The following is a 26,614-nucleotide window of genomic DNA, read 5'->3' as shown; positions in this document are numbered from 1 at the left end:
GAAAAATGCTGTTCCTCTAAAATTTACACAGTTAACAACTGATTTAGGTGAGTACTCAATTTTATAAATATTTTTATGTTTGCCTAATGCGCTTTGTCAATGAGAATACTACTATTAAAATATATTTTATATAAAATCAGTGGATATTGAATGATTTAAATATTTTTATACAATTAAATCAAAAGAGATTTTTTTTTAAATATGAATGCGTTGTTACTATCACTCCAGAAATAATGATGATGCTTGTTTTGCTTTAATTAAAATTACACATACATTTCAATGATTACACCTATTTTAGGTGATATCCCACCAGTATGCTCTACATACGTTTATTGCGGTACGAAACGTAAAAGATCTACAAGTGACGATTGTATGGTTAGGTCAACTCCATCGCCTAAGAGATCAAGTAGTAGTCTCAGTGATATTTCCAGTTTTGAAATTAATTTGCCCACAAAACTTGAAACTGAATTGACGGAGAAGGTAAAAAAATTGGAGTATCAAGTAAGTGCTTTAAAGAAGAAGTGCCGTCAGAAGAACAGTCGGCGTTGTAGAAGAACAACAAAAAACAAAAAATCGGCAACCAAATTCATGTTACAGGTACTGTTAGAAAATAAAAGCAAATACGTGCACACATTTGTTAATATGCAGTTTTCACACAAAACTCGTTCACAATGGAGTCACAATGAAAAGGATTTAGCTCTGGCCATTTATTATAAGTCTCCTAGTTGTTACAAATTTTTAACTAGATCTCTTAACTTTATATTACCTTCAGTAAAAACAATTCAAACTTGGTTGCGTGTCATAAAATTAAGAACTGGTTTAAACACTTCCTTAATTGACAAGTTGAAGAAAAAAGCAGAGACAATGGATGAGTTGGAAACAATTTGTGTGTTAATGTTTGATGAAATTTCTTTGAAAAAAAAATTGGAGTACAATAAATTAGATGACATTATAGAAGGGTTTCAAGATTTAGGTGCTTTAGGAAGAACAAACAAACTTGCCAACACAGGTCTGGTTTTCATGATGCGCGGCTTGCTACATAACTGGAAGATTCCGATTTGCTATTTTGTTACAGGTGGTCCAATACATAGCGACAACTTAAAAAACATTGTAGTTGAAGTTGTTTCAAAATTACAAAATATTGGGTATATACCAAAAGTGTTAGTGTGTGATCAAGCATCTAATAATAGAGCTTTATTTAAGCTGTTAGGCGCATGTAAGGATCAGCCTGCAATAGAAATGGGAAATCAGAGGATTTTCACTGTTTTTGATACACCCCACTTATTAAAAAGTCTAAGAAATAATTTTCTTAACAAAAAGTTGACGTTTTTTGCCGATTCTAACCAGATATCGTGGCAAGATATTGAATACACATACAACATCGATAGAACCAATGTGAGAGCACGATGAATGGTGAAAATAACAGACGTTCACATAAACCCTAATCATTTCCAAAAAATGCGTGTAAAATTAGCAGCCCAAATTTTTTCCAACTCAGTTGCCTCAGCAATGTCAACAGCAAAATCTGTAGGCCAGTTACACACCAAAACGGCTCCTGATACTGCCGAATTTTTAAAAATTATAAATAATATTTTTGATGGTCTTAACAGCAAATATTGTAGTGATAGTAACCCAAACAGAAAGCCAATGTCAACTTTAAGCAAGTCAACTGAAAACTTAAAAGCAGGTTTAGAATATTTTAAAAAAATTAAAGTTTTTGAAAATCAGAAAGAGAGAAATAATATTCACTGTCTACACGGCTTTCAGTGGACAATTTTGTCAGTTTTATGTTTGTGGGAGGAACTTCAAAAATATAATGTGTCATATCTTTTAACATCTTTTCTGAACCAAGATCCTCTAGAAAATTTTTTCTCTATTGTGCGCAATCGGGGTGGTTACAATCCAACACCTAGTGTTAGTCAGTTAAGAATTGCCATTAAGCATAACACAAATATTAAACTAAAAATTGCTTTAGACAATGGAAATTGTGAAATAGCACAAACTGATAATTTAGATTTAACCCACGAAGTAACCAGCGTCGAAATATCTGACGAGTCCATTGAAACCCAAACAGTTCATGTAGAACAATCTTTAGACATGCAAAAGGAAAATAATGACAACCAAATTTTAAGCACGGCACATTCCAGCAAATGTAGCATAACAAATTTAGAAACGTGTGCTGTTACATATGTCGCTGGTTATATTTACTATAAGATTATAAAGAACTTGAATTGTAGTAAATGCCAGGAAGACTTGCTAAAAGACAACAAAATTCTATTACAGAAACACGAATTAATGTTACTTTTCAGAGATTATGGCGCAAATGAAGAAATAAAGTTTCTTCAGAGACCATCAGATTTGTTTGTTACTATTACTACAATATTGTTAGAAAAGTTTCACGAGGCTTTTAATTTATTTAAAGTAGATAATGCAGTTTTCGAAAAAATTGAAACCTATGTGACTAACCATATTTTATTAACTACTAATTGGCTTAAAAGCTGCGAAGACCATAAAAGGAAAATTATAAAATTTTTGGTAAAAATCAAACTTTTTAAAACTTGTCAGTGGTATAACGTTAATGAAAGCAAACAGAAAACTAAAAGGGAAAAGATTCACAGAAAATTACTTATTTTCGATAAAAGTAAAGGTAAACAAACATCAAAATGCAAAAATTCGACAAGTAAACAGCAAAAAATTCAACAGACTGACAGCCACAAAAGTAAACAAACCAGAAACGTCACAAATTGTATTTAAAATATGAAAACGTCTTTTTTTCTACCTAGATCTTTTCAATGTACTGAGTTTAGTGCGTTCATAAAAATAACATGTGTTTTTACTTAATAACAGGCGGTAGCTGGTTTGTCTTTAGTTTCATGCGTGGAAGAGAATGATGCTAGATAAAAAGTATATGTTTTATCTCGCCGGGTATGAATGACGCACGGGTAAATAACCGTGGACTTAACTGTATGTTAAACTACATTATTAGCTTTAGTCTCTATATACAGTAGATATTAACAAGTATTTTATAATATCAGGAAAACAATATCAGTATGTCTTAAAACCTTGGAATCATATAGAAAACTTTTTTATTAAGTTTAGGGAAAAATGTATTATTGATAAAAACTTGCATGTCTCAAAACTAAAAATAAAAGAATCAGATGTCAGATATTATGAGTCGTATACCAAGTTTGTTAAAAAATATTAATTCTTCTCAAGAGTCATATACCTTCATTTTTAAAGCGCTTTCATATAAATATTAACGTGGTTTTTAATTGTTCTCGACTTTTAATAATAATAAAATGTTTCAATATTGTCAACAATGAAAGTACTTCTTCAGAAAAAGAAATAATAAATATATATCTTTTTTTCCCAATATTTTAATTTTACAATCTTATCACAGTATATAGAGGTTCCCTCTTTATACTGTGATCTTAGTTTGAAAAGAATTAACATTCAAATATACTTATTTACTTTGTTTTTAAATATGATCTCATTAGTGATGTTTTAAACTTTCTAATCCTGTCTGTTTAATCCAGCTTTTACCTATTGTTCCTAGGCAAATGGCCTTCAACTATTTATATGTTGGAAATTCCCTGTCACTTTATCAAGATATGTATGTACTTACATTATTCATTTTGAACGTTGGGAATTTGTGGTATTTTTTCAAAGAAAGATAATAATCTATTGTATTTGGTACTCACCACTACTTTTTTTTAAAACATCGATGTCTTAATTCTAGAAAGTCCTTAGATAATTTTTAAATGTAAAAAGTATGCGATCGAACAGTAAATCATATTGATTTTAGTTCACCTCAGTACAATTTCTTATTTTGCACAGACTTCTATATTGCCTTTTCTAGATAAATTGTCAATTTTTTGTAGTACAATGTTACTATCAGAACAACATTTATATCCTCTTCTTCTTGTCGAAGTTCCTTCTCATATCGAAGGTTGGCCATCACTACAGCTATCCGTACCTTATTGGCGCCTGCTTTGAAAATATCTATTGAGCTGCAACTATACCACTCTCTTAAGTCTCTCAGTCAGGAAATTCTTCTTCTACCTATGGATCTTTTACCCTTAATTTTACCTTGCATTATGAGCCTAATATCTCATATTTCGCTCCTCTGGTAATTTGGCCTAAATCCAGCTTTCTTGTATTGATGTTCTTTATCACCTCGCAATCCTTTTGTAACATTGTAACCTTCTTAATACTTTTGCATTTGTAACTCGTTAGATCTAGGTATTTTCAAAATCCCTCTATAGCACTACATCTCAAATGCTTCCAACTTATTTATATTGTCTACTTTTAGTGTCTAGCTTTCCATTCCATGTAACAAAGTCGAGAACACGTAGCATCTTAAGGCTCTTATCCTCAGCTACAGAGGAAGATCTCGATTAACAAACATTTTTTTCATTTTTATAAATGCTTGTCTTGCAATTTCAATGCGTGTCCTGATTTCTCTAATAGATACATTGGTCATCGTTTTTATTTACCCAGGTTCCTAGATATTTGCAGTTATTTTGTAAAAATTTATAGCTATATATTAGGTTTTATTTTCGGTAAATTAATAATGTAGATATTTGAATACTTCAACTATTGCGATTAATTTAGCTGTAGTTATAGTAGTATTATTGTCTAGTTTTATAACATTTTTATTTATTTATTTAATTGGCATTGGTAAATGCCATACAGCCAGTCACAACATGATACAATTTTCTAAATATAATCTTAACTATTATAAAACTATAGCTAAAACTATTTTATAAAACTACAGTAGAAAACTATAATAGAAACCAATAATACCATTGAATCACGGTTTTTACTCCAAATTTTAAATAACCGCTTGGGTTGACACGAAATTTTGGAATACATATAGGAAAGAAGAAAAGTAATTCTAAGCAAGTTAATACTTTTCGAGGTATTTGCGAGTGAATATGTTCATTTTTCAACAAAAAGAAACACTTTTTAGGTGGGTTTTTGCAAATAACTCAAAAAGTAAATATGTATTTTACCGAAAAAAAGGTTTCCAGTAAAAATATAGCTTCTAAAAAGAGAAAAAAATGGTGTATGTATGAACTCTCTAGACCCAGTAGAAGCAAAGTTGTAACTAATGAAAAATAGTTTCATATCTGTCAAATTTCAAAGCAAATATTTCAACGTGAAATAACCAAAAAAGTTTACACTTTTTGGGGAAAACTCAGTACGACTTTTTTAAAGTGTTCAAAAAAATATTCATTTTTGTTTTTTAATAAGTTTCTAGCATAAAAAGTAAGTTACGCTCAAAATAAAGTTGGTCAAAAAAACTCGGGAAAATCAGCCCCCACTTAGCATTTTAAATCAAATTAATCGTTACCGCTTCCCAAGTTACTTTACTTATGTATTATTTATACTGATCTGTAAGTTTCATTTGTTCAAAGGGCTTATTTTTTAACAATATTTTTTTATTTTGAAAAAAATGTTTTTTTCAAAATAACTTAAAATTTATTAGTGACACCAAAAATCACAAAGAGTAAAAAAAATGTAGGTTTTGCTTTTCTGAATATTTTGGATTTTTTGTTTTTCTGTAAGGCAAAAATTGGTTAAGATGTGGCTGTTCAAAATTTGGATACACTCGTGATTTTTGACTAGTTCAAGCCCTTTCAACTAGAGCTCCTTCAAAAATTTCCACTTTGAACCGATGAAACAATACATACACGAGTAAAGCAAGTTGTGATCTTGTGAAGTTGTAACGATTAATTTCATTTAGGATGCTAATTAGGGGGTGATTTTCACGATTTTTTAACAAAAAAATAGGAACCAAATATATTTTGATCATAACTTGCTTACTTTTGACGCTAGAAACTTAACAAAAATAATATAAATAAACCTTTTTTAAACACTTTAAAAAAAGTTGTAATGAGTTTTCGTCGAAAAGTGCTTCATTTTTTTTATTATTTCACGTTGAAATATTCAACATGGAATTTGACGAAAAAGAACTTATTTTTCAATAACTCGAAATAAGTATTGACGTAGTGAAAAAACTCTATAGAACAAAAGTTGCTTAGAATTAGTGATTTTAGGCACTTCTGAACTTATCTTGAACATATATTTTTTCACTCCCGAGAAGGGGTGATACTGAACCATAGGGCCAAAGCACACATCGGTACATCATTTGTTTTTCTTTGACATCTTAGCTAGGCGTAAGCCAAATTTCATGTCAATCCAAGCGATTCTTTAAAATTAGGAGGTTTTTTGCAATATTTTACCGTGAGTGAATGGACTAAATCTGGAAATAAATTATGTATCTTAGCTTGAAATATTTTAGTTTGCATCAATTCTGGAAATTAATTGGTTTGAAAAGTTACAAAAAAGTAATTTACATGACATGTAATTTATCACTGCTAATTTTATTATGTATTTTATATTTTGTTATTCCTTTGTAGTGTATTGATAAATAAATAATTTTTAAAAATCCTCTACTGTTTTCATTAATCAATTTTTAGCGTTTTTTCTGAAGTAAAATCGGAATTCCATAATATAGATTACAAGCACGTTAAAATTATTTGTGAAAATGCTGAATGCCACCCTTATATTGTCGTCTATTGCACTGGACAATGGCTGGAGCAGGTAACTCAAATTTATTTTTCAATCTTGGCAAAGATTTCAATTAATGTCGCCACCATACAGTCAGGTAGTACTTAGGCTTGAGGGGTAAAGAGGTGTAAGTAGGCGGAGTTTAACACTGAATTCGTTTTTACCTTAGAGTGAGGTATCTATGTGTGTGTTTATAATCAATGCTTTTAGTTTTATTGCAGTTTTAAAGATTCTCCTAATATGACTAATAAAACCTATTATTAAAACTACTTGATCTCAAGACTATTATGTCAGTAAAACATATGCCTTAAAACTATTTCTGTAGTTGTAGGCTATATTAAAACCAAATGCTCTTAACCGAATCCATTTGGTTATCGTAAAGACTAAACTATGCTTCTTGTTAGAAACAATAAAACTAAACTCATCCCCTCTTCTTTCATGTCCAAAATAGTCGGCCATTTGTTTTAGAGCAAATCAGTGGTGTAGTGAGTTGAACAATTGGAAGAACAGTTAGTATGGAAGAAATAAGTAGCAAGTACTTGAAATATAAACGAACTGGTGATTTTAAAAGAAAAATACAACACAAAGCACTACGACGCCTCGATTTTAGGTTAGATTCACATTAAAACAGAGTGGCATTATTTATAGCAGCATTAAAACTAAATGGTTTTAATTGCAAGGCGACCTTGCTTTTATGTAGGATATATGCTCTTGGAAAGGTATAAAATAAAACCATTTAATCTTAACAATTCTCTGTCGATAGACCAAATAGTTTTATTTGGATTTCGGTCATATTGCTTTCTGTACAGTGCTTTCTCTTGACAGTCCGAAATAACCAAGTACTTTTTATTATTTTATAGTTACAAATACCTATCTACCTATCATAACACATGTAAAAATCTGTTGTCCTATATGGGTTTAAAGAATCATTTAATATGGTAAATTGTCTTTAAAAGTCTCCATTTAAGAAACCTTTTTAAGTTTGCTACAAAACTGCTTGCACTTAAAATGTCTTTTAACATGGTTTTAAAAGCACCTTCACAGCATCTTTAAAACCAGTTGCTTAAGAAAACAAAGTTTTTAGAAGGTTTTTATTTTTGGTTTTATTGACCTCTTTCAGAGTGGGCCCTTTTATGCTGAAAGCGGTTTTATTGCAACCTTAAGGTTTACTTAAAAACCAAGTGGTTTAAATTTTAGTTTTATTCTAGTTTTAAAGCATCCTTAAAAGACTTAATAAACCCGTTCGGTGCTACTTGGGTATGTAGCGATTATCAAAAAGTTCTTCATTGGAGATTCCATCTATAAGCCATGTTTCAGTTAATAGGATTATATCAAAATCTTCACTAAGAACATCGGTATATAGGTCACTTGTTTTAGTGCGTAGGCCTCGTACATTTTGATAGTAAATGTTTAGATTTTGGGTCTGCAGTGTTTGTATCATTAATTCTGATTCTGAGGATCCATCTGCCTCGTTGGCATCCTCGTTTTTACTAAAAACTGAGACACGAGGGTACCAGATCGTCATACTTCCCTCTTCCAACCTTTTTTTTAGTTCATCTCTTCTGATGGTAACTTTCATTGACGTATAAAGTTCAGGATGTTTAGATGGATGAAACTCACAACGTACAGTATTTCTCATGATCATCTTTCAGTGCGTCAGTTTTTCGATTTCTTTCTAACGCATTAAATTGTATGTGACAGAAAAAAAGGCACGTCGGTGATTACATTTCGTCGGTGACATTTTTATAACATTTATTCTAGTTATTCTAGTTGCCGATAGATGGCGCCATAATAAAAAAATAATTTTTTTTAATTAGATAATAATATTACAAATATAATCTGTATAATTTATAACCCGTTGTCCTAGGTGAGCGACGGAAAACGACGCGACGCGATGCGATGCGACCAGTAATTCACGCGACGTGTGGCTTATGTAGCGTCGCATCGCGTCGCTTTCCATCACTCAAACCAGGACAAACGTGACGATGTCAATTATTCTTTCCTATTCTTAAGTGTGGTGAAGTATACGGCAGTGTTACTAGAAAATTCATATTTTAAATACTTAGCTAAAAAATTCCATAAACGAAAAAGAAAGACAACAAATGTCAAATATCTAGAACGAGTAAATTTGGAGAGTTTAATCATCTACTTATTCATTCACCTTCGATTATATCATTGCAGCTGTTAAACTCAGTATTAATAACTGAGCTATTAATAACTATCAATAAGTAATTTTCAAAAACCAAATTCTATTGAGGAGAGGCTGTTACTGACTTTAAGGTATGTTAATGAAAAAACACTGGTACTATATAGTTATTATTAGTTTTATAGATTTATTTAATAAACTATTGCGTAGCATAATTTGAATTGAAAAAAGCAATGGGGCGTCACACTGTGTCGTGTCTCGTAGCGAACAAATCAAGTTCGCACTTCGTCGCGTCTTGTCGTAGACTGATTAACCCGAAAACGTAGGCCATCACAAATACAACCATTACTTGATATTTTCGCGTCGTGTCGCGTTGTCGCGTTTGTCGTTCACCTAGGACAACGGGTTTGACTATACAAATCAAAGAAAATACCATTTTATAAATGCAATAAACACTTTTGATTTGTTTTTATTCTAAATTGAAAATAAAATGTGACAACTGTCAGATTTAACTAAAATGTCATGTTAGAATAAATATCATAAATGTGTATTATCACGGACTTACCCTTTTTCCTATCATTTGTTACGCACTGAAAAATGATCATGAGAAATACTGTCTTTAAAATTGGGGTCTAAAAGCCGCTTCAAGTCTGCTGTGGTCGTATTTGATGCAAGCCTAGTTACATGAAGGGATACACACTTAGGTACTGACTGCACATCCTTGGATTCTTTGTTATTCCCAACCATAAACTTGCGGTATCTCCTTCTATGCTGCTGCTGCCATTCTCATTCATGATTTTCTGTGTGGCCTAAATTTACTATTTCTTAATAAATTTTCTGTTTGGTTAATATTTTGTTTTGGTTTTGATTTTAATTCGTCAGCTGATATCTGCCTGACAGCAATCCTAATCGGCTTTGCAAAGATGCAGTTATTAGAATATTTATTTTTACAGGGTTAACCAAAATTGTGTACTTGTTAAGTAAAATGGAAAGTAAAAAGATTTAGATATTTGTAGAAATCTTAATAATGAAAAACAAGGGACTAATGAAGTTCTGAAATATTACAATTAAAACGTTACAAAGTTACGTTTAATGATGGTATATTTGACGTTTCGTTTATGGTCAATTTTTCCAGAATTTCTTCATTTATTAACAAATTTCCTGGAACTTTATTAAAAATATATGCATAATTATTAATACAAAAGCACTTACCTGAAGTAATTCCCGTTTATTTACAAGTCCCATAATTCCAAATTCATATTCTTGAACTTTTTCATTTTGATTTTCAGCTTTAGTTCTAATTAGTCCGGAATATTCAGTCTGATCGGGATTCACAGAACGAAGAGGTCGTACCACGGTACCTTCTAGAATCTCCCCACGGAATTCTGGAAGAGCAATTGTACCTTTTGGGATTACTTTGACATTCTCTGCAGAGGAACAAGAACCAGAATTTCCACGGGTTCCCAAGTTGTATTCGACTTCTGTGCCTAGATCTAAACTAGTGGATTCACCCTCAAAATTGCTAAAATTAAACTTGGTATTAGTATTTGATATACACTCACCGGCAAAATTAACCGTCCACCTTGTATTTCTTTTAATTTGCAGAAATTATCAATCTTGACCCCATGTTGTGAAAGATACGGTAAAAACCACCTTTGAGGAAAACAAAACAGTAAAATTTTGAAAAAAAAAAGAATGTGTGTATACTTTGTACGCACGTAAGAAGTTATACTTCTATTATATGTGTTCCGTCCCTCCACATATTTTTCTTTTATATATATATTTAGTAATTAATATTCTAAGTTTTATTATTATTCATTTTTTTTTATTGTTTAATCATGTGTGTGTATGCTACGTACTAATACGGTCCTGCACTACCCCCAAGCTAATAGCCACTTAAGAAATAGCTTGGCTTGCGATGCATATACACGCATCCCTCAGAATCGTATAGACATTCTTTATGACATGACATAGAGTTCAGTGCGAAATCACAGTTTTATCTAGTTTTAAAACAAAACCAGTGCCAAACCGCCCCCAGCCTTAGTCGACTAAGAAGAAGAAGAAGACAGCACATAAAGGTACCGTACATTATATACATCACACATTTTTCAAATTATCATATAAACCAGCACCTGTTCTAATTAAATGTATTATTTCTAATTAAAGAATATATAATAACATTAATGGTCCTTCGAGAACGAATAGAGAAATTAATTAAACTATTAAAGTAATTAATTCAGTTAAAATAATAAAATTATAAAATTTCAAATTATTGAGTGCATTATTCTTCACAAAAGCTTTCGCCTACTTTCAGCCGAAGTCGCATTGCATCGACGCCGACGGGGCTATTCATAACATATGTTTAGTTTCATGCCATTAAGGGCTGCAGGTTTTTAAAATTCATATGTTTGGGAGGTCATTTCAGATTTTTTCAGATACAAACATAAATATACACATTCTTTTAAGGCAAATGTATATACAGGGGTTGCGTTTTTATAGTTTTGAATGTTGAATAAAGAAAAATATATTTTATTATTAATTCATATTTTGGTACATTATTATTATTTGTTTATATTTTAAATAACGTAAGAAATTAAAAGCGCAATATTTATTGAATACTTTATTTTAAAAATATTTTATGCGTAGATTTTCTAGTTACAAGGAAATATAAATAAATATATTGTTGTTTGTCTAATAATTCTGTGCTAATTTCAAGCTATACATTCTCAAATATAATAAATATTAAACATTATTGATACTTATTGAGTTTTCACTTTAAAAGTACATACTATTAACGATTAAACTTATTGAGAGCGTATCTTTAAAGGTTTAGTTAACAAATAATTTTAATAAAAAGATTTTATCATGGCAGCTAGAACACAAAATCGAGTCACAAGACTACGTGCCCTTCGTAATATTGAAATCTGTAAAATTAAACAAATTGAAAAGCTTGCAGATGAACTTTTAATAGATGAGTCTCTAGTTCCAGGATTTCTATTTGCTGCAAAAGATTACGAAAATATCAATACTAGTTTTAATGATCAACATACTGAGTTAATCAATTTAATCGCTGTTGAGGAAAATGCTGATTTAGATGGGGAAGAATTAATTAGGTTCGAATTCACTAATTCTATTAATAAAATAGCTTCACTTTATTTTAAACATCATTCAGCATTATACATTGCTTCTAGTGGACCTCAGAATGCATCTTCTGATCCACCGATTAGATCTAAACCTAATGTAAGTCTCCCCAGACTGAATTTGGGTATATATAATGGAGAGATTACAGATTTTCCTACATATATTGATTTATATAATGCTCTTGTACATAATAATTCAGATCTTTCTAATATAGAAAAGTTTAGTTATCTTCTGCAATCACTTAGGGGAGCACCTTACAATTTAATTAAAAATATCAAGTTGCAAGATTCAAACTATATGATTGCATACAATACCCTAATTGATCTCTATGAAGGTAAAAGAGACTTATCTAGAGCATTATGGAAAAATATTCAGAATGCCAGTGCGGTTAAAACTGATGATCCTGTTTCACTTAGAAAATTGCTAGATATTTTCAATGAAAACTTAGCTTCTCTAGAAAAATTACTTTTTTCTCCCGCTCAATGGGACTTCATTCTAATGAATTTACTCATGGATAAATTGGACGAAGAGACAGTTAGGGCTTTCGAAATATACTTTGCTTCAAAAAATATACCTACGTATGAGGAAGTTTATAAGTTCGCATTGCAGCGTTGTACTTCATTGGAGTCATATAAAAGACAAGTAAGCAAAAATAAATCTTCCAGTTCAGATCATTCTAATAAGGTAAAACATTCGTCTCGTCAAACTTCTACATTTCTGACCAGTTCTGTCAATAATAAATGTCTCTTTTGTGATTCCGACCATCCTATATATAAATGTAATAAATTTCTTGCTGAAACACCTCAAAAACGCTTCGAATTTGTTAAACAGAATAAATTTTGTGTAAATTGCTTGTCTAATACTCATGCCACAGTCAAATGCCTTTCGTCCAGAAGGTGTGCCCGATGCAGCAAAATGCATCATAGCTCTCTACATTTTGAGAATCCCAATGATCATTCTTCTTTAACTCATAACGAGGTTGCAAGTTCATCTAACGACCATGTGCCTTCTGTTTCCGCCTTATCAAATACTTTGACAAATAATGTCTTGCTAGCTACAGCTACAATCCATGTTCTTGATCGTTTTGGTAAAGCCCAGGAAGTTAGAGCCTTGTTAGACAGTGCGTCTCAAGCTAACTTCATTAGTAAAGAGTGTGCAGACAAATTAAGTCTCCCTAAATTTAAAGCGGCTTTATCGATACAAGGTCTTGACAGGATGTGTACTCCAGCCAAATCAGGCGTAAAACTAAACATTTCTTCTTCTTATGACATAAGCTTTCATTGCGAGCTAGATGCAATAATTCTCCCTCAGATTTGCCAAAACATGCCAACTGCTCCCATTTCCTTGGACAACTTGTCACATCTGCAACATTTGAGGTTAGCTGATAAAATGGCACATATTCCCGGCAGAGTGGACGTCCTATTAGGAGCCAACATTTTTCCGTATATCTTAACAGGGGGAATCATTAAAACCCGCAATGATCAGATCTCAGCCCTTGAAACTAGTTTCGGGTATGTTTTGATGGGAAATATTCCACCCACAAACATTACAAACATCCATTCGTTTCTTACTGCATTCTCAACTGATGACACAGATCAGTTGGACGCAACGTTAAAACAATTCTGGGCAGTCGTGGAAGTGCCAGAAATTAAATCTTGTTCTCCGGACGACACGTTCTGCGAGAAATTATATTCTGAATCCACTTCTAGAAATTCAGAGGGCAGATTTATTGTAAGTCTCCCTTTTAAAAATGATATACCTTCTTTCGGCGACACAAAACGTTTAGCCTTACAAAGATTTAGCTCTTTAGAGCGCCGATTTGCCAAGAATGAATCACTTAAGATTCAGTACTCAAACTTTATTAGAGGATTCATAGACAATAAGTTTCTAAATCCTATTCAGCCAAGTGCGGCCATAAATAATGCTTATTATCTACCGCATCATTGCATTTACAAGGAGTCCAGTACTACGCCCCTGCGCGTTGTATTTGATGCTTCCGCACATGCTCCCACATTCCCGTCCTTAAACGACGCTTTATTACCGGGTCCAAAATTACAAAACGATCTCGTAAAGTTGTTACTTAAATTCAGGTTTCATAAATATGTATTCACTGCGGATATTAAATCCATGTTTACTCAGATTCTTATTGCTCCCGATCAACAAAGGTTTCAACGAATACTTTGGCGTTTTTCGGAACAGGAATCTATTGCTGAATACGAACTCACTCGCGTTACTTTCGGTGTGTCTAGCTCACCATATCTTGCAATTCGTACTCTACAGCAGCTAGCACGCGATGAATCAGATTTACCTGTAGCCTCGTCTATACTTCTGAATGATACTTACGTAGATGATGTGGTGACAGGAAGAGATTATTTACAAGATAGTGTTGTCGCTATAAAAGAATTGATATCTTTATTAAATCGTGGTGGATTTGAGCTACACAAATGGGCAAGTAATGCTCCTCAATTATTCTCTCTTGCTGATATTCCTTTGGATAGTATTCTGCAGCAGTCTTTTTCATTCGATTTAGATCAGTTATCGTTGAAGGTATTAGGGCTTGGATGGAATCCAACAACTGATATTTTCTTTTACAAAATTCTACCTCTCCAAGCTTCCTGTACAAAACGAAACCTCTTAAGCCAAATAGCTCGTATATTCGATCCTTATGGGATTCTTAATCCTGTCACATTGATAGTGAAAACTATTATTCAGCGTCTTTGGTTACTTAATTTAGATTGGGACGCAACTCCACCTTTGGAAATTACTTCAAAGTGGGAGCAATTTAAAATTCAATTGCCTTTACTCTCAAAGTTTTCTATACCTCGCTATATTCCGTTAAATGGAATTGTTTTCTGTGAGCTTCATGGGTTCTGCGACGCTTCTTTACGTGGATCTTCTGCGGTTACATACCTTCGTGTTTGTTATGACACAGGAGTCATCAAAACCTATTTTCTCTTAGCTCGAACAAAGGTGTCTCCCACCAGAGTTCAAACTATTCTTCGTCTCGAGCTCAATGCAGCCGTGATTCTTAGTAAATTAATGTCTTATTTACTGCAAACTCTTACTATCTCGTTTAGTAGAATTTATGCATGGTCAGATTCGACTGTCGTCCTTCATTGGATTAATTCACAACCGTATAAATGGAAAACTTTCGTAAGTAACAGAATTTCTTATATTCAGGATAGGATTGCTTCGAAACACTGGCGATATATTCCTTCGTCATTAAATAGTGCTGATCACGGATCCCGTGGCCTTTTCCCTGAGGATTTCTTAAATACTCCTGCTTGGTGGGTGGGTCCGGAGTTCCTTCGCACTACTGAAGATAATTGGTCATTCTCTTTGCCCGATTCTATCGAACATGATGTGGAATTAAAACCGAAAAGTTGTCTTTTATCTTTTCCTACAGATGAATTCGTAGATAATCTCTGTAATCGATTTTCTTCCTTTTCAAAATTAAAACGCGTCTTCTCGTATGTTCTCCGATTCATTGGTAATCTAAAATCAGCCAATCAACGAACCGTTGGAATGCTTACTATTCAAGAACAAAGTAATGCCACTAATAAATTAATTAGATTAGTGCAACAGAGATATCTGAAGGAGGAAACAGAACAGGTTAAAGGTAATGCTGTCAAATTCAAATATTTGAAAAAATTGAATCCTTTCTTTGACTCACATGATCTTCTAAGAGTGGGTGGAAGACTTAGCCAATCAGAATTAGCATATGACAAGCGCTTTCCTCTTCTTTTGCCTTCCAAAGGTAACTTTGTCAAACTCCTCATCTCGGAAATTCATGTTGTACATCTTCATGCAGGCATTCAAGGTACGCACTTCGCCTTGTCACAAAACTTTTGGATAATTTCGTCCAAACGTGTTATTCGTAGTGTCCTTTCAAAATGTATTTCTTGTTGGAGACTAAAACCTTCGAATTATCAGCCACCCATGGGGGCTCTTCCCGACCTACGGATATCCAAAGTGAAACCATTTTCTTGCGTTGGCGTCGATTTTGGCGGCCCTTTTCTGATACGGGCCAATAAACTCAAAAATGCTAAACGCACCAAAGCCTATATTTGTCTCTTTGTATGCTTTGCCACTAAGGCCTTGCACTTGGAATTGGTATCTGAGCTTAGTACAGAGGCATTTTTAGCCGCATTCAGACGTTTTATAGCACGTCGAGGACGTTGCTCTGTTGTATATTCCGATTGTGGAACAAATTTTGTAGGCGCAAAATCATATCTAGAGGACATTAAGTCACGGTTTGATAAAGACAACGTCATTACATGGCATTTAAATCCCCCTGCAGCTTCCCATTTTGGTGGATTGTTTGAAGCAGGTATAAAAAGCGTAAAAACTCATTTGTATAGGGTCATAGGCGAGCAAGTTTTAACGTATGAAGAATTTAATACGTTACTTATTCAAATAAAGGCTGTCTTAAATAGTCGTCCTTTATGTCCTGTCAGTAATGATCCAAATGATTTTTCAGTATTAACACCTGGGCATTTCCTGACATTGGAAACTTTAAAGATCATTCCCGATCACGATTACAGTGATGTTAATTTAAATCGATTAAATCGTTGGCAATTACTGCAACGATTACATGCAGACTTTTGGCGAAGATGGAGTAGAGAATATTTACATACTCTTCATCAACGCACAAAGTGGCATAAAAATGAGGGTAATCCTAATCTAGGTACACTCGTATTAATTCGTAATGAGACCAAGCCTCCCTTACAATGGCAAATTGGTCGAATTAAAACTTTAATTTTCGGCAAAGATAGTGTTGCTCGCGTCGCTATTGTACAAACCGCGAAAGGTGAACTTAGGCGACCTTTGGTGAAGCTATGCCCTCTACCACATATTGATTAAAATGCAAATATGCATTTTGGTGGGTGGGAATGTTCCGTCCCTCCACATATTTTTCTTTTATATATATATTTAGTAATTAATATTCTAAGTTTTATTATTATTCATTTTTTTTATTGTTTAATCATGTGTGTGTATGCTACGTACTAATACGGTCCTGCACTACCCCAAGCTAATAGCCACTTAAGAAATAGCTTGGCTTGCGATGCATATACACGCATCCCTCAGAATCGTATAGACATTCTTTATGACATGACATAGAGTTCAGTGCGAAATCACAGTTTTATCTAGTTTTAAAACAAAACCAGTGCCAAACCGCCCCCAGCCTTAGTCGACTAAGAAGAAGAAGAAGACAGCACATAAAGGTACCGTACATTATATACATCACACACATTTTAATTGATTAATTTTGATTTAACCCATTTTTCAAATTATCATATAAACCAGCACCTGTTCTAACTAAATGTATTATTTCTAATTAAAGAATATATAATAACAATATGATTTCAACGAAATAAATATACTTTAAACAGTTTATTTTATTTTATTTAAATACTAAACTAATTTTAATGCTAACCACTTTCCAAAAATAAAAAAAAGAATAGGAATGGTCCGGATTTGAACTCAAGACTTCTCGATCTCTAGACGAATGCTATACCAATCATGTTACGAGGTTTGTGTTTGTATCGTCTCGAAAATAATGACAATTCACGGCAACAAACAGACGAGGGGAGGTATAATACATAAATTAATATAAATGTTTTAATAATACTTATATTACTCCTAAGGAAGACAAATCCAAAGACACAAAAACTATAATAAATATATTTACTAAAAACACTAATATATTCTTTTCACACCTTTTTTTTGCACTGATATATTTATAAATAACTTGAAAGATTTAGCAACTAAACGACATACTGCCTGTGTGCGCATGCGCGCAGAATAATGAAAATTCACTCCCAATCGCGCCTAAAGAAGTATAACTTCAAAAATGTTAATCAAAGGATGCTTAGCAAAAACCTAATGTTAAAACCTTCGAAAAAAATTCAAACAAACATAATTTTGAAAATCATGTGCAAATTAAAAAAATCATGAGTATTAATCATGGATGTTGCCGCCTTTGGCCCTTAGGACTTATTGGAGACGGTTTGGCAATCCATTCATGATATCCTGGATATTCCATTGGAAGATATTGTGCTACTCCTCTACCGCAGCCGTCTTGAGCTCTCCGACTGATGTCTCCGTTGTACTCTTGCTCTTACCCATTTTTTGAGGTTGTCCCAAATGTGTTGAATTGGGTTAAGATCGGTACTGCGTGGAGGCCATGGTAAAACTTAAATTCCGACGTCATTAAGGTACTCACGGGTGAATATTGCGGTATGGCAACGGCATTGTCATGCATTAATCAAAAGTTTTCACCAATGAACGGTACGAAAGGCATGCCATGATCTCGGAGAACTTCTTCCTTCTTACCCACGTATCTTTGAGCATTTACACTGCCTCTATCGAGCCCAACAAGATCCGTATGAGCTTCGTAAGAGATACCTCCCCAAATCATTATTGACCCTCCTAGGTAAGCCACTGTTTCGGTTATAGTGCATGGAGCAAACCTTTCATTTTGACGGGTCTAGGAAAGTTGGTCGAGAACACTTCGTCGACAACATTTGGTCGAATGCATAATTCATCGAATGTATAATTCGTCGACGAACATTTGTTCGAATGGATATTTCGTCGATAAACTGTTATTTATCTTTAGGATAAAGGGATTAATGGTGACAAATAACGGATTATTGGTTTTTATTTTGTTAACTGGAATATTGTATTATACATATTTATCTGAATTTAATTTTTTTTGGGTTTTATTAATTTTTTTCTAAATCTTAATTATTTTTAAACTCAATGAAAAAATTGGCTGCGGTGGGAGAGTAGACAGCAAATATAAACCGATATTTTAATTAGTAATGTTTTGTACCGTTCTTCTTTTTGGTGTCGGCGCACTTGCGAACGGAGCATTTCCGGACAAGTCAAATTTGACTTATCTTTTAAAATGTTGCAGTAAAGCATTTCTATAGCTGTAGGTTTTTTTTGTGAATTTGGTGGCCTTGGCTGAGCCAATTAGCCCGACATTTTATTTTAAAAACAAACAATATTTTTTCTATTAGAGGAATTTTTTCTGTATTTCTAACTCTAAATATTTTTTTTGTATATATGTATCTTATTATTATATTTTTAATTTGTTTTTTTTCTAATTGTTTTTTTTTACTACGCTAAGACATAAAAAAATAATTGCCCTACCTCTTTATGTGGCTTAATGATTTGGATTGTAAACACAGATAAGGAAGGGTGTGAATACCATGTAATATATGAGTTTATATGTACTTTTATTGATACTTAGCAACATTTTAGACTACAGCAGAAAATTTAAACAAAATCTTGAAAAAAACAAATAAAAATCAATAATCCTTCATTTGTCACCATTATTCCCTTTGGGTCTTTGTCGACGAAAACTCCATTCGATCAAATATTCGTCGACGAATTGTGCATTCGACCAACTGTTTGTTGACCAAATGTTGTCGACTAATTTTCCGTCGACGAAGTGTTCTCGACCAACTTTCCGACACCGCATTTTGACACCTGTAGACAAGCCGACCTCCATCTGGACCTCTTAGGTCTATTCTGATCTGATCTAAGAACCGTATGTTCTTCCATTCCGCCACACTCCAGTTAGTATATTCTCGCGCAAAACCAAGTCTAGCTCTACGGTGATGTGGGAGCAGCTGTGGGGCGCGAGCTGGACGGAAAGCCCATAAATTTCTTTCTGTCAGTAATGGTATGTTCACTCACACCAAAAAGATGCGTACGAGCTTCAGGAACAGTGCAAAAGCGATTTTTTAACGCGTGGCTGACAATAAAGCGGCCATCTCGAATTGTAGTGCATCGATGTCGGCCTTGACCTGGCTTTTGGGTGTATGAACCTGTCTCCCGAAATCGTATGATAGCATCCCTTTACCATATTTCAGAACCTACATCCTTCGAAAAACCCAACACAGCTGCGGTAGAGGAGTGGCACAATATCCCCCAATCTGATATCCTTGACATCATGAATGGATTGCCGAAGCTGCTCCAAGAAGTCCTAAGACCAAGAGGAGGCGGCACCCATTATTAATACTCAATTTTTTTTTGAAAATTAGACTATGATTTTTAAAATTATGTTTATTTGAATTTTCTTCCAAGATTTTTATACACTGGATTTGCTAAGCATCCCTTGATAAAGGGATGTTTAGTTTCCCTCAAAGGTGGTTTTCACCATATCTTTCATAAAATGTGGACCAAGGTTAACAATTTCTGCAAATTGAAAGAAACACCAGGTGGGCCGTTAGTTTGGCCAGAGAGTATATTTCAGATTTGTACAAATTTATTGAATATTATGCTGTTTCTGTTATATTAGGATGAGGAAAAGTCAGATAGATTTTGTGTTTTGTAGAAGAAGGCAGCTGTAAAGTGATAAAGGGTGAGTGTGTAGCTAGTCAACACCGATCGGTGATAGTGGATACGCAGACAAAGGAAAGACGGAAAGGAAAGCAAGTAGGACTTCAAAAAGTAAAGTGGTGGAAGTTAAAGCATAAGGATTTGGCAAAAGTCTTCCACAGTAGAGTGCTGAAAGAGTCCGAGGAAAAAACTTTCTATGGCTGATGGACAAGAGACAAGTCATAAAAGGACTCGACTCACGTGCGGCAGATTAAGAGTACGGATGGAAGAGTGTCCGATATTGAAATAACGAAAAGATGGTGTGAGTATTTTAGAAAGTTGTTAAATAAACCATACCAGAGGAGACAGACGATGCGGACCCCAAATAAGAATGTAATATCGGGGATAACAAGATATTGTCGAGGCTTTAAATAAGATGAATAATAATGATGAGGAAGTAGGACCTCATGAAATGATAAGTAGAGTATATGAGAGGAAAAAGATGCCAAATGCATGGAGGGAGAGCGTAATGGTAACACTGTATAAAGACAAAGGGGCATTCACGACTGTAAGAAAAGAACTATAGAATGATATAGCTAATGTCGCACACAATGAAAAGTTGGAGGACAACTATAAAGCGGAGATTTCGCGACCAACCGTCACAGATGTGTGACGGTGAAGTTTTCGTAAGAACTGCTGACACATATGTGTGACACCGAACTTACGCGATAAAATGTAAAATAATTTTACCACGGTTTATCACAGCGGGTCTAAATTTGGCCACAGTCCACCTGAACAATCCTTCTTTCACACGCTATGGCTGGGTTGTGATTTGGACGTTTAAAAAAAGAAGAAATTACCTATAAATTTATGTAAACGTCGAATACGAAAAGTATCGTTATTGTGTATAATTTAGAAAGGTAATATAACAATGTAACTTATTTATACACGGTGTAATACCTTATTATTTGTTTCAGACGTATTAACAATGTCAAAACGACATCTAAGTAGGTACACGAGACCTTCAATTAGAGGCCGAGATGGCTAGTAGGGAAGTTAGTGAGTACAGAAATGCCGAAAATATTGAATATGAATTCGAGGAGGACCATAATGATGAAATATTTTAGTCTAGTGGAAGTGAATATTCTCCTTCTCATTCTGGAGCAGAGACTGAGGATACTAGCAATGATGGGGGAGAGTCGAGCAATTAAGGCGGTGAGTTGAGTAATGATGAGGGCGAAGCGAATGATGCAAATGTGGTACAAGAAAATGATGAGGCGGACTGGCTTGATATGTAGAGGAAGATATTGAGATACATCAGTTTACTGAACAAAAAGATATAAAAGTAGAAATTCCTGTTGATGCAACACCTATACAATATTTTTCATTACTATTTGATGAAGAGCTTTTGATAAAAATCGTAGAGTGGACAAATCACAGAGCTGCTTCACGTAAAGAAAACCCTAATTTAAAAAAAATATTCCTTTTTAAGACGCGGATAGATATAAATATTGACGACTTAAACATTTTTTTGGGTCTCTGCATATTAATGGGAAACATTTAACTTCCCTCCTAACGTTTATACTGGAGCACAGATCCACTATATCACTTTTAAATATTTGGAAAAACTATGCCCAGATCAAGGTTTGAAGCTATTCTTCAAAATATTTGTTTTTACAAGCCGGAAGACGTAGAAGTTCAAGATCGACTTCACAAAATTAAAAACGTTACGAGTCCTATTATAAATAATATCTCTAAAGTTTACTATCCAGGAGAGAACTAAAGTCTTGACGAAGCCCTCTTACTGTGGAGAGGGCGGTTAATATTCCGACAGTATATGCCGAAAAAAACTAGTAAATATGGAATAAAAATTTATGAGATTACTAGCTCTGATGGATTTTTACTAAATTTCCTAATCTACAGCGGCAAGGGGACAGTAGTAAATGAAAATGGGCATGCGTTTGAAGTAGTTCACAGGCTTGTTACTGAATATTTAGAGAAGGGGCACACTATCTACATGGACAATTATTACAACAGTTATGAGCTTTCCAAGTTTTTACATGAAAAGAAGACCTACGTTTGTGGAACATTAAGAAAAAATAGAAAAAGTAACCCAAAGAGTGTTATTACAAAAAAATTAAAGAAAAGAGACGTCGTATGGCAAAGAAGAGGTCCAATCACAGTATTAAAATGGAAAGATAAGAGAAATGGAATAATGAAAAAGTAACCCAAAGAGTGTTATTACAAAAAAATTAAAGAAAGGAGAAGTCGTATGGCAAAGAAGAGGTCCAATCACAGTATTAAAATGGAAAGATAAGAGAGATGTAATAATGATTTCATCCAAGTATGGTTCCGAAATGGTTGAAGTTGAAAATCGTAGAGGCCAGAAAAAGTTGAAGCCAGTAATGATACGTGACTACAATTCCTTTATGTCGGGAATTGACAGAATTGACCAGATGACTTCATATTATGGCACACCACGAAAAACTTTGAGATGGTACATCAAAGTTTTCTTTCACTTACTAGATATTTGCATGTGGAATGGCAACTGGTTGTTGAATAAAAATAGGAACACGTCAAAGAAAACAAGAATGTCGTACCTTCAGTTTAGAGAGGAAGTGATCAAACATTTATTGGGACAAACAGAACGGCCAAGCAGAAAAAAGTTGTTGCGGCACACAACTTGAAAAAATAAAATAAGCGGAAAGATGTCGACAGTGCAGTGTACCCAAGAAAAGGGCTGTCACCTGGTACACATGCCAGGAATGTAAGAGGAGTGATGGACAGCCCATTGGGTTATGTGGTACACCCTGTTTTGCTGAGTGGCACAGAAAAGACAATTAAACTTTTATTTTTTTTTTAAATTTTTTATTGAAAGTAATTTTTAGTTTTGTTAATGTTAAATAAATAAATGATTTTTTATAATGTAGTAGCTAAAAATGTTTATGTCACATATTTGTGACACTTGGGTTATGTTCAAATTTTTATTAATATAAACCAGTGTCACATATGTGTGACATTATCCAAAACAATTTTTTTTATAATCCTTGTTCAATCATAATACTCCTCTCCAAAAATGGTGGATTTGGCATGTTTCTTTCATGTATAACCAAAATCAGTTTGACTGGACAGACTAAAAATAGGTTGGTCGCGAATGTGTTAAGGAGATAGACAGCGATATGAAAAGAAAAGTTTTGGTTTACGTCAGGAAGAAGTACAACGGATGCCTAGTTTGTTTAGAGACAGTAGATAGATAATTATGACGAAAAGAAAAGATGCTGTAATACTGGATTTTTAACGGGGCTACTTAACTGATCAAAAATTCGGTACGTTACATAGCTACGGAGTTATGGATAGAAGCTGAGGGAAAGAAAGGTAGAGGAAAAGAAGACATGATTGACAGAAATTGGCGAGGAGAATTAAGTAGTTCGCATGAGCTTGTGATCTACTTGATTCATGCATATTTTGCGAACACAACCTCACAAGTACAAAACAGTTACTAAAATAGAGATAAAAAAGTATAACTACAGGATAAAAAAAATAAATCATGACCTACACTAAATTCAAATAAGACATGCAGTGCATGTAAACAAAGATTACAGTTGTTAAAGGTATTCAAAACGTATCTACTTGTTCCATAATAACAGTATATTATTAAGATCACGTTATCACTTTGTCTCTTTTCTCGATTATTAGATTTTATTGTATAGTATATAAATTACTGTAGTCAGCGAATACATAGTTAGTGAAAAAATAATCCTATTAATTAAATAAATAAATAATTTACGCGATTATACAAGTAGAGAACTGTTATCCAAAAATATTCAAAACCTGAACAGAAATAGCCATCTCTTATGTTGCCGATGACGACATCGCTGTCAACTAATGTTTACATTCAGTGCATGTGTTAGTACACGTGAGTGTACTAGTACATGCGAATAAACGATAGTACAATACATGTAACAATTATGTATATGTTACCGGTCAAACCCGATTTCAGAACAAACTAGTTTGGCCTAAGCGCGTTAGGATAAACTAGTATGGCCTAGGCCAAACTAGTTTGTCCTAGGCCAAACTAGTTTATCCTGATATAAATACACATACTTCGGGACAAACTAGTTTATCCTGATATAAAGACGCACACTTCAGGCCAAACTAGTTTATCCTGAAGTGTATGTTTTTATATCAGGATAAACTAGTTTAGCCTAGTCTAAACCAATTTAATCTAGTCGAAAGTACATCATTGATTACAGATTGGCTGCTGATTTAAACGATATTTTAGATTAGAAGGCACTATTAAGAGTTATAAGACTTTTAAGTATTTAGGGTAAATGATAAACCGAGATGGCCCTTTTATGAAAGATATACGACTGAAAATAGTACGGGGAAAACAAGCCACGGAGTGATGGAAGAACACTCTAACTAAAGAAAATAAAAAAGGAGTTTTCAGGGAATATTACCCTACAAGAACGGAAGAATGGCCAGTGGCAACAATAATACACAATAAAATACGAACAGTTGAATTAGAGTTTATGAGAAGGTGTCTACAAATTACCATGTAGGATAGAATAAGAACAGAGGAAATATGAAACAGAATAGAAGTAGAATGCTCAATTACAAAAAAGTTGTGGTAGTAAAAGTAGAGCCCTGAAACGGACATGCACAAAGAATGCCGGAGTACAGGTGGCCGAAAAGATTACTGGACCGGGACCCGCGGGGAGGGAGACGGCGATAAAGACCTGCTGTGAGATGGAAAACTCACATAGGAAATGCTATGATAGATAGAGACCTCAGAGATGACGACTGGGAGAATAGAGTGCCATGGAAGACGAAAACGGCAAACTCATAATGGGGATAAGCCAAGAAGAATAAAGTAATTCAGCGAACTAGTACGGCTTAATATAAATAATAAATTGAATAAAATACTTTGTTCTTGGAAAAATAATCAATTTTATTAAAATTATAATTATTCGTAACAATCAAACAATAATAATGAGTTATATTCGCGGTCGGACGGACAGACAGCCTAGATCAAATTTCTCACCTTTAGTACCATTCTTGGATTATAAGCTTTCATTTGACACCTCATTTGTCATTCTACCTGGTATAATGACGGAAGAGTTGGGTTCACGGACAGACAGACAGACGGACGGACGGACGGATGTGGATAATTAAACGTTTTCACATTTTTTCAAAATCGGTGAAAACAATATTAATCCGGACTTACTCGATTTTATTCATAAGTGTATCTTTTCTTTTAATTTTTGGAGAAAACCTCATCATTTAATTTATTATTTTTTATGTTATTTAATTATACAAGAATATATCCATTTATAGCATATATCAACATCTTCATTCGATGTATCATATGATACAATATATCGATATATAATTTTTTTTGCCAACCCTGTTGGGACGTGATTTGGGAATTCCCCGCTTGTAAATGTCCTTACATGTTCGCGAAATTACTTTCAACTCGGCTAAATTCGTTTAGACTAGGCCGTACTAGTTTATCCTGAAGTGTGAGTCTTTATTATACCAGGACAAACTAGTTTGGCCTGAAGTGTGTGTATTTATATCAGGATAAACCAAAGGCCTAGACCAAACTAGTTTGTCCTGAAATCGGGTTTGACCGGTAACATAATAGGGATATATGCCACCAGCTACATATAGAATAGAAGAAAAAACTACAGACGCAGCAGAAGAGGTGTGGTAGCAAATTGTAACAGAGCAACAGGTATTATCTACATGAAAAACATCTATTTCGTTAAAGTCGCAAAAGTAAGACAATTAGAGCGAATTTAACTGAAGAAAACTCAACTTAGAATATAAGGAAAAAGTTTAATTGGAAGACAGAAAAGTAAAAAACATAACCTGATACTTGTGTATATGGCCGTTAATAAAACTTAAAATGAGCCGCCTTTCTTACTTACTAAAGAAAAAAGAAAAGCCTGTAAGGAATTAATCCATGAATGATAGGAATTACATACGCACGAATTAAAAGAGAGAAATTATGTGAAGAATCACCTAATACATACATTCAAAGTCGATTAAAAGTAATGCTAACTTTATTACACGTGCAATTTCTTTTATGATAATTACCTAAAATGGAAGAAAACCTCCTTGTCATGTTGTATAGTTTCTATAAATCCAAAACCATCTTTTAATGCAGCAATGAATCCTTGGTAAAGTGGCCCTGTAGAGGTTCTAGAGATGCTGTGCTTAATTCCATTTGTTTGTACAGCTGGTTGTATAACTTCCACATCTGTTGCAATAAATTCTTTATTTCTTTTAACTTGATTGATATTAAACTGAACCTATGGAAATAAAAACAGACTTCACTTTGATGCTGATGTTAGGTTTAAAATTTTAAACCCTGCAACATTATGAAAACCAAATATGTAATGCTACGACTAATAA

General features: G+C 33.6%; 1 protein-coding gene across 2 annotated transcripts in view; it reads right to left on the bottom strand.

The window, feature by feature from the left end:
* Positions 1-26,614, bottom strand: part of LOC126889823 (cold shock domain-containing protein E1) — a 193,313-nt gene that overhangs the window by 23,200 nt on the left and 143,499 nt on the right. For both annotated transcript variants that reach the window (XM_050658499.1, XM_050658500.1), the window contains exons 10-11: positions 26,297-26,511; positions 9,935-10,244 (exon numbers count right to left, since the gene is read on the bottom strand). In XM_050658499.1, coding sequence (XP_050514456.1) covers positions 9,935-10,244; positions 26,297-26,511 — 525 coding nt within the window. The remainder of the gene's footprint in view (positions 1-9,934; positions 10,245-26,296; positions 26,512-26,614) is intronic.

The sequence above is a fragment of the Diabrotica virgifera genome, chromosome 8, assembly GCF_917563875.1.
Source record: "Diabrotica virgifera virgifera chromosome 8, PGI_DIABVI_V3a".
NCBI classification, from domain to species: domain Eukaryota; kingdom Metazoa; phylum Arthropoda; class Insecta; order Coleoptera; family Chrysomelidae; genus Diabrotica; species Diabrotica virgifera.
Note: the sequence above shows the minus strand (reverse complement) of the source record. Positions and strands in the feature narration are given on the sequence as shown.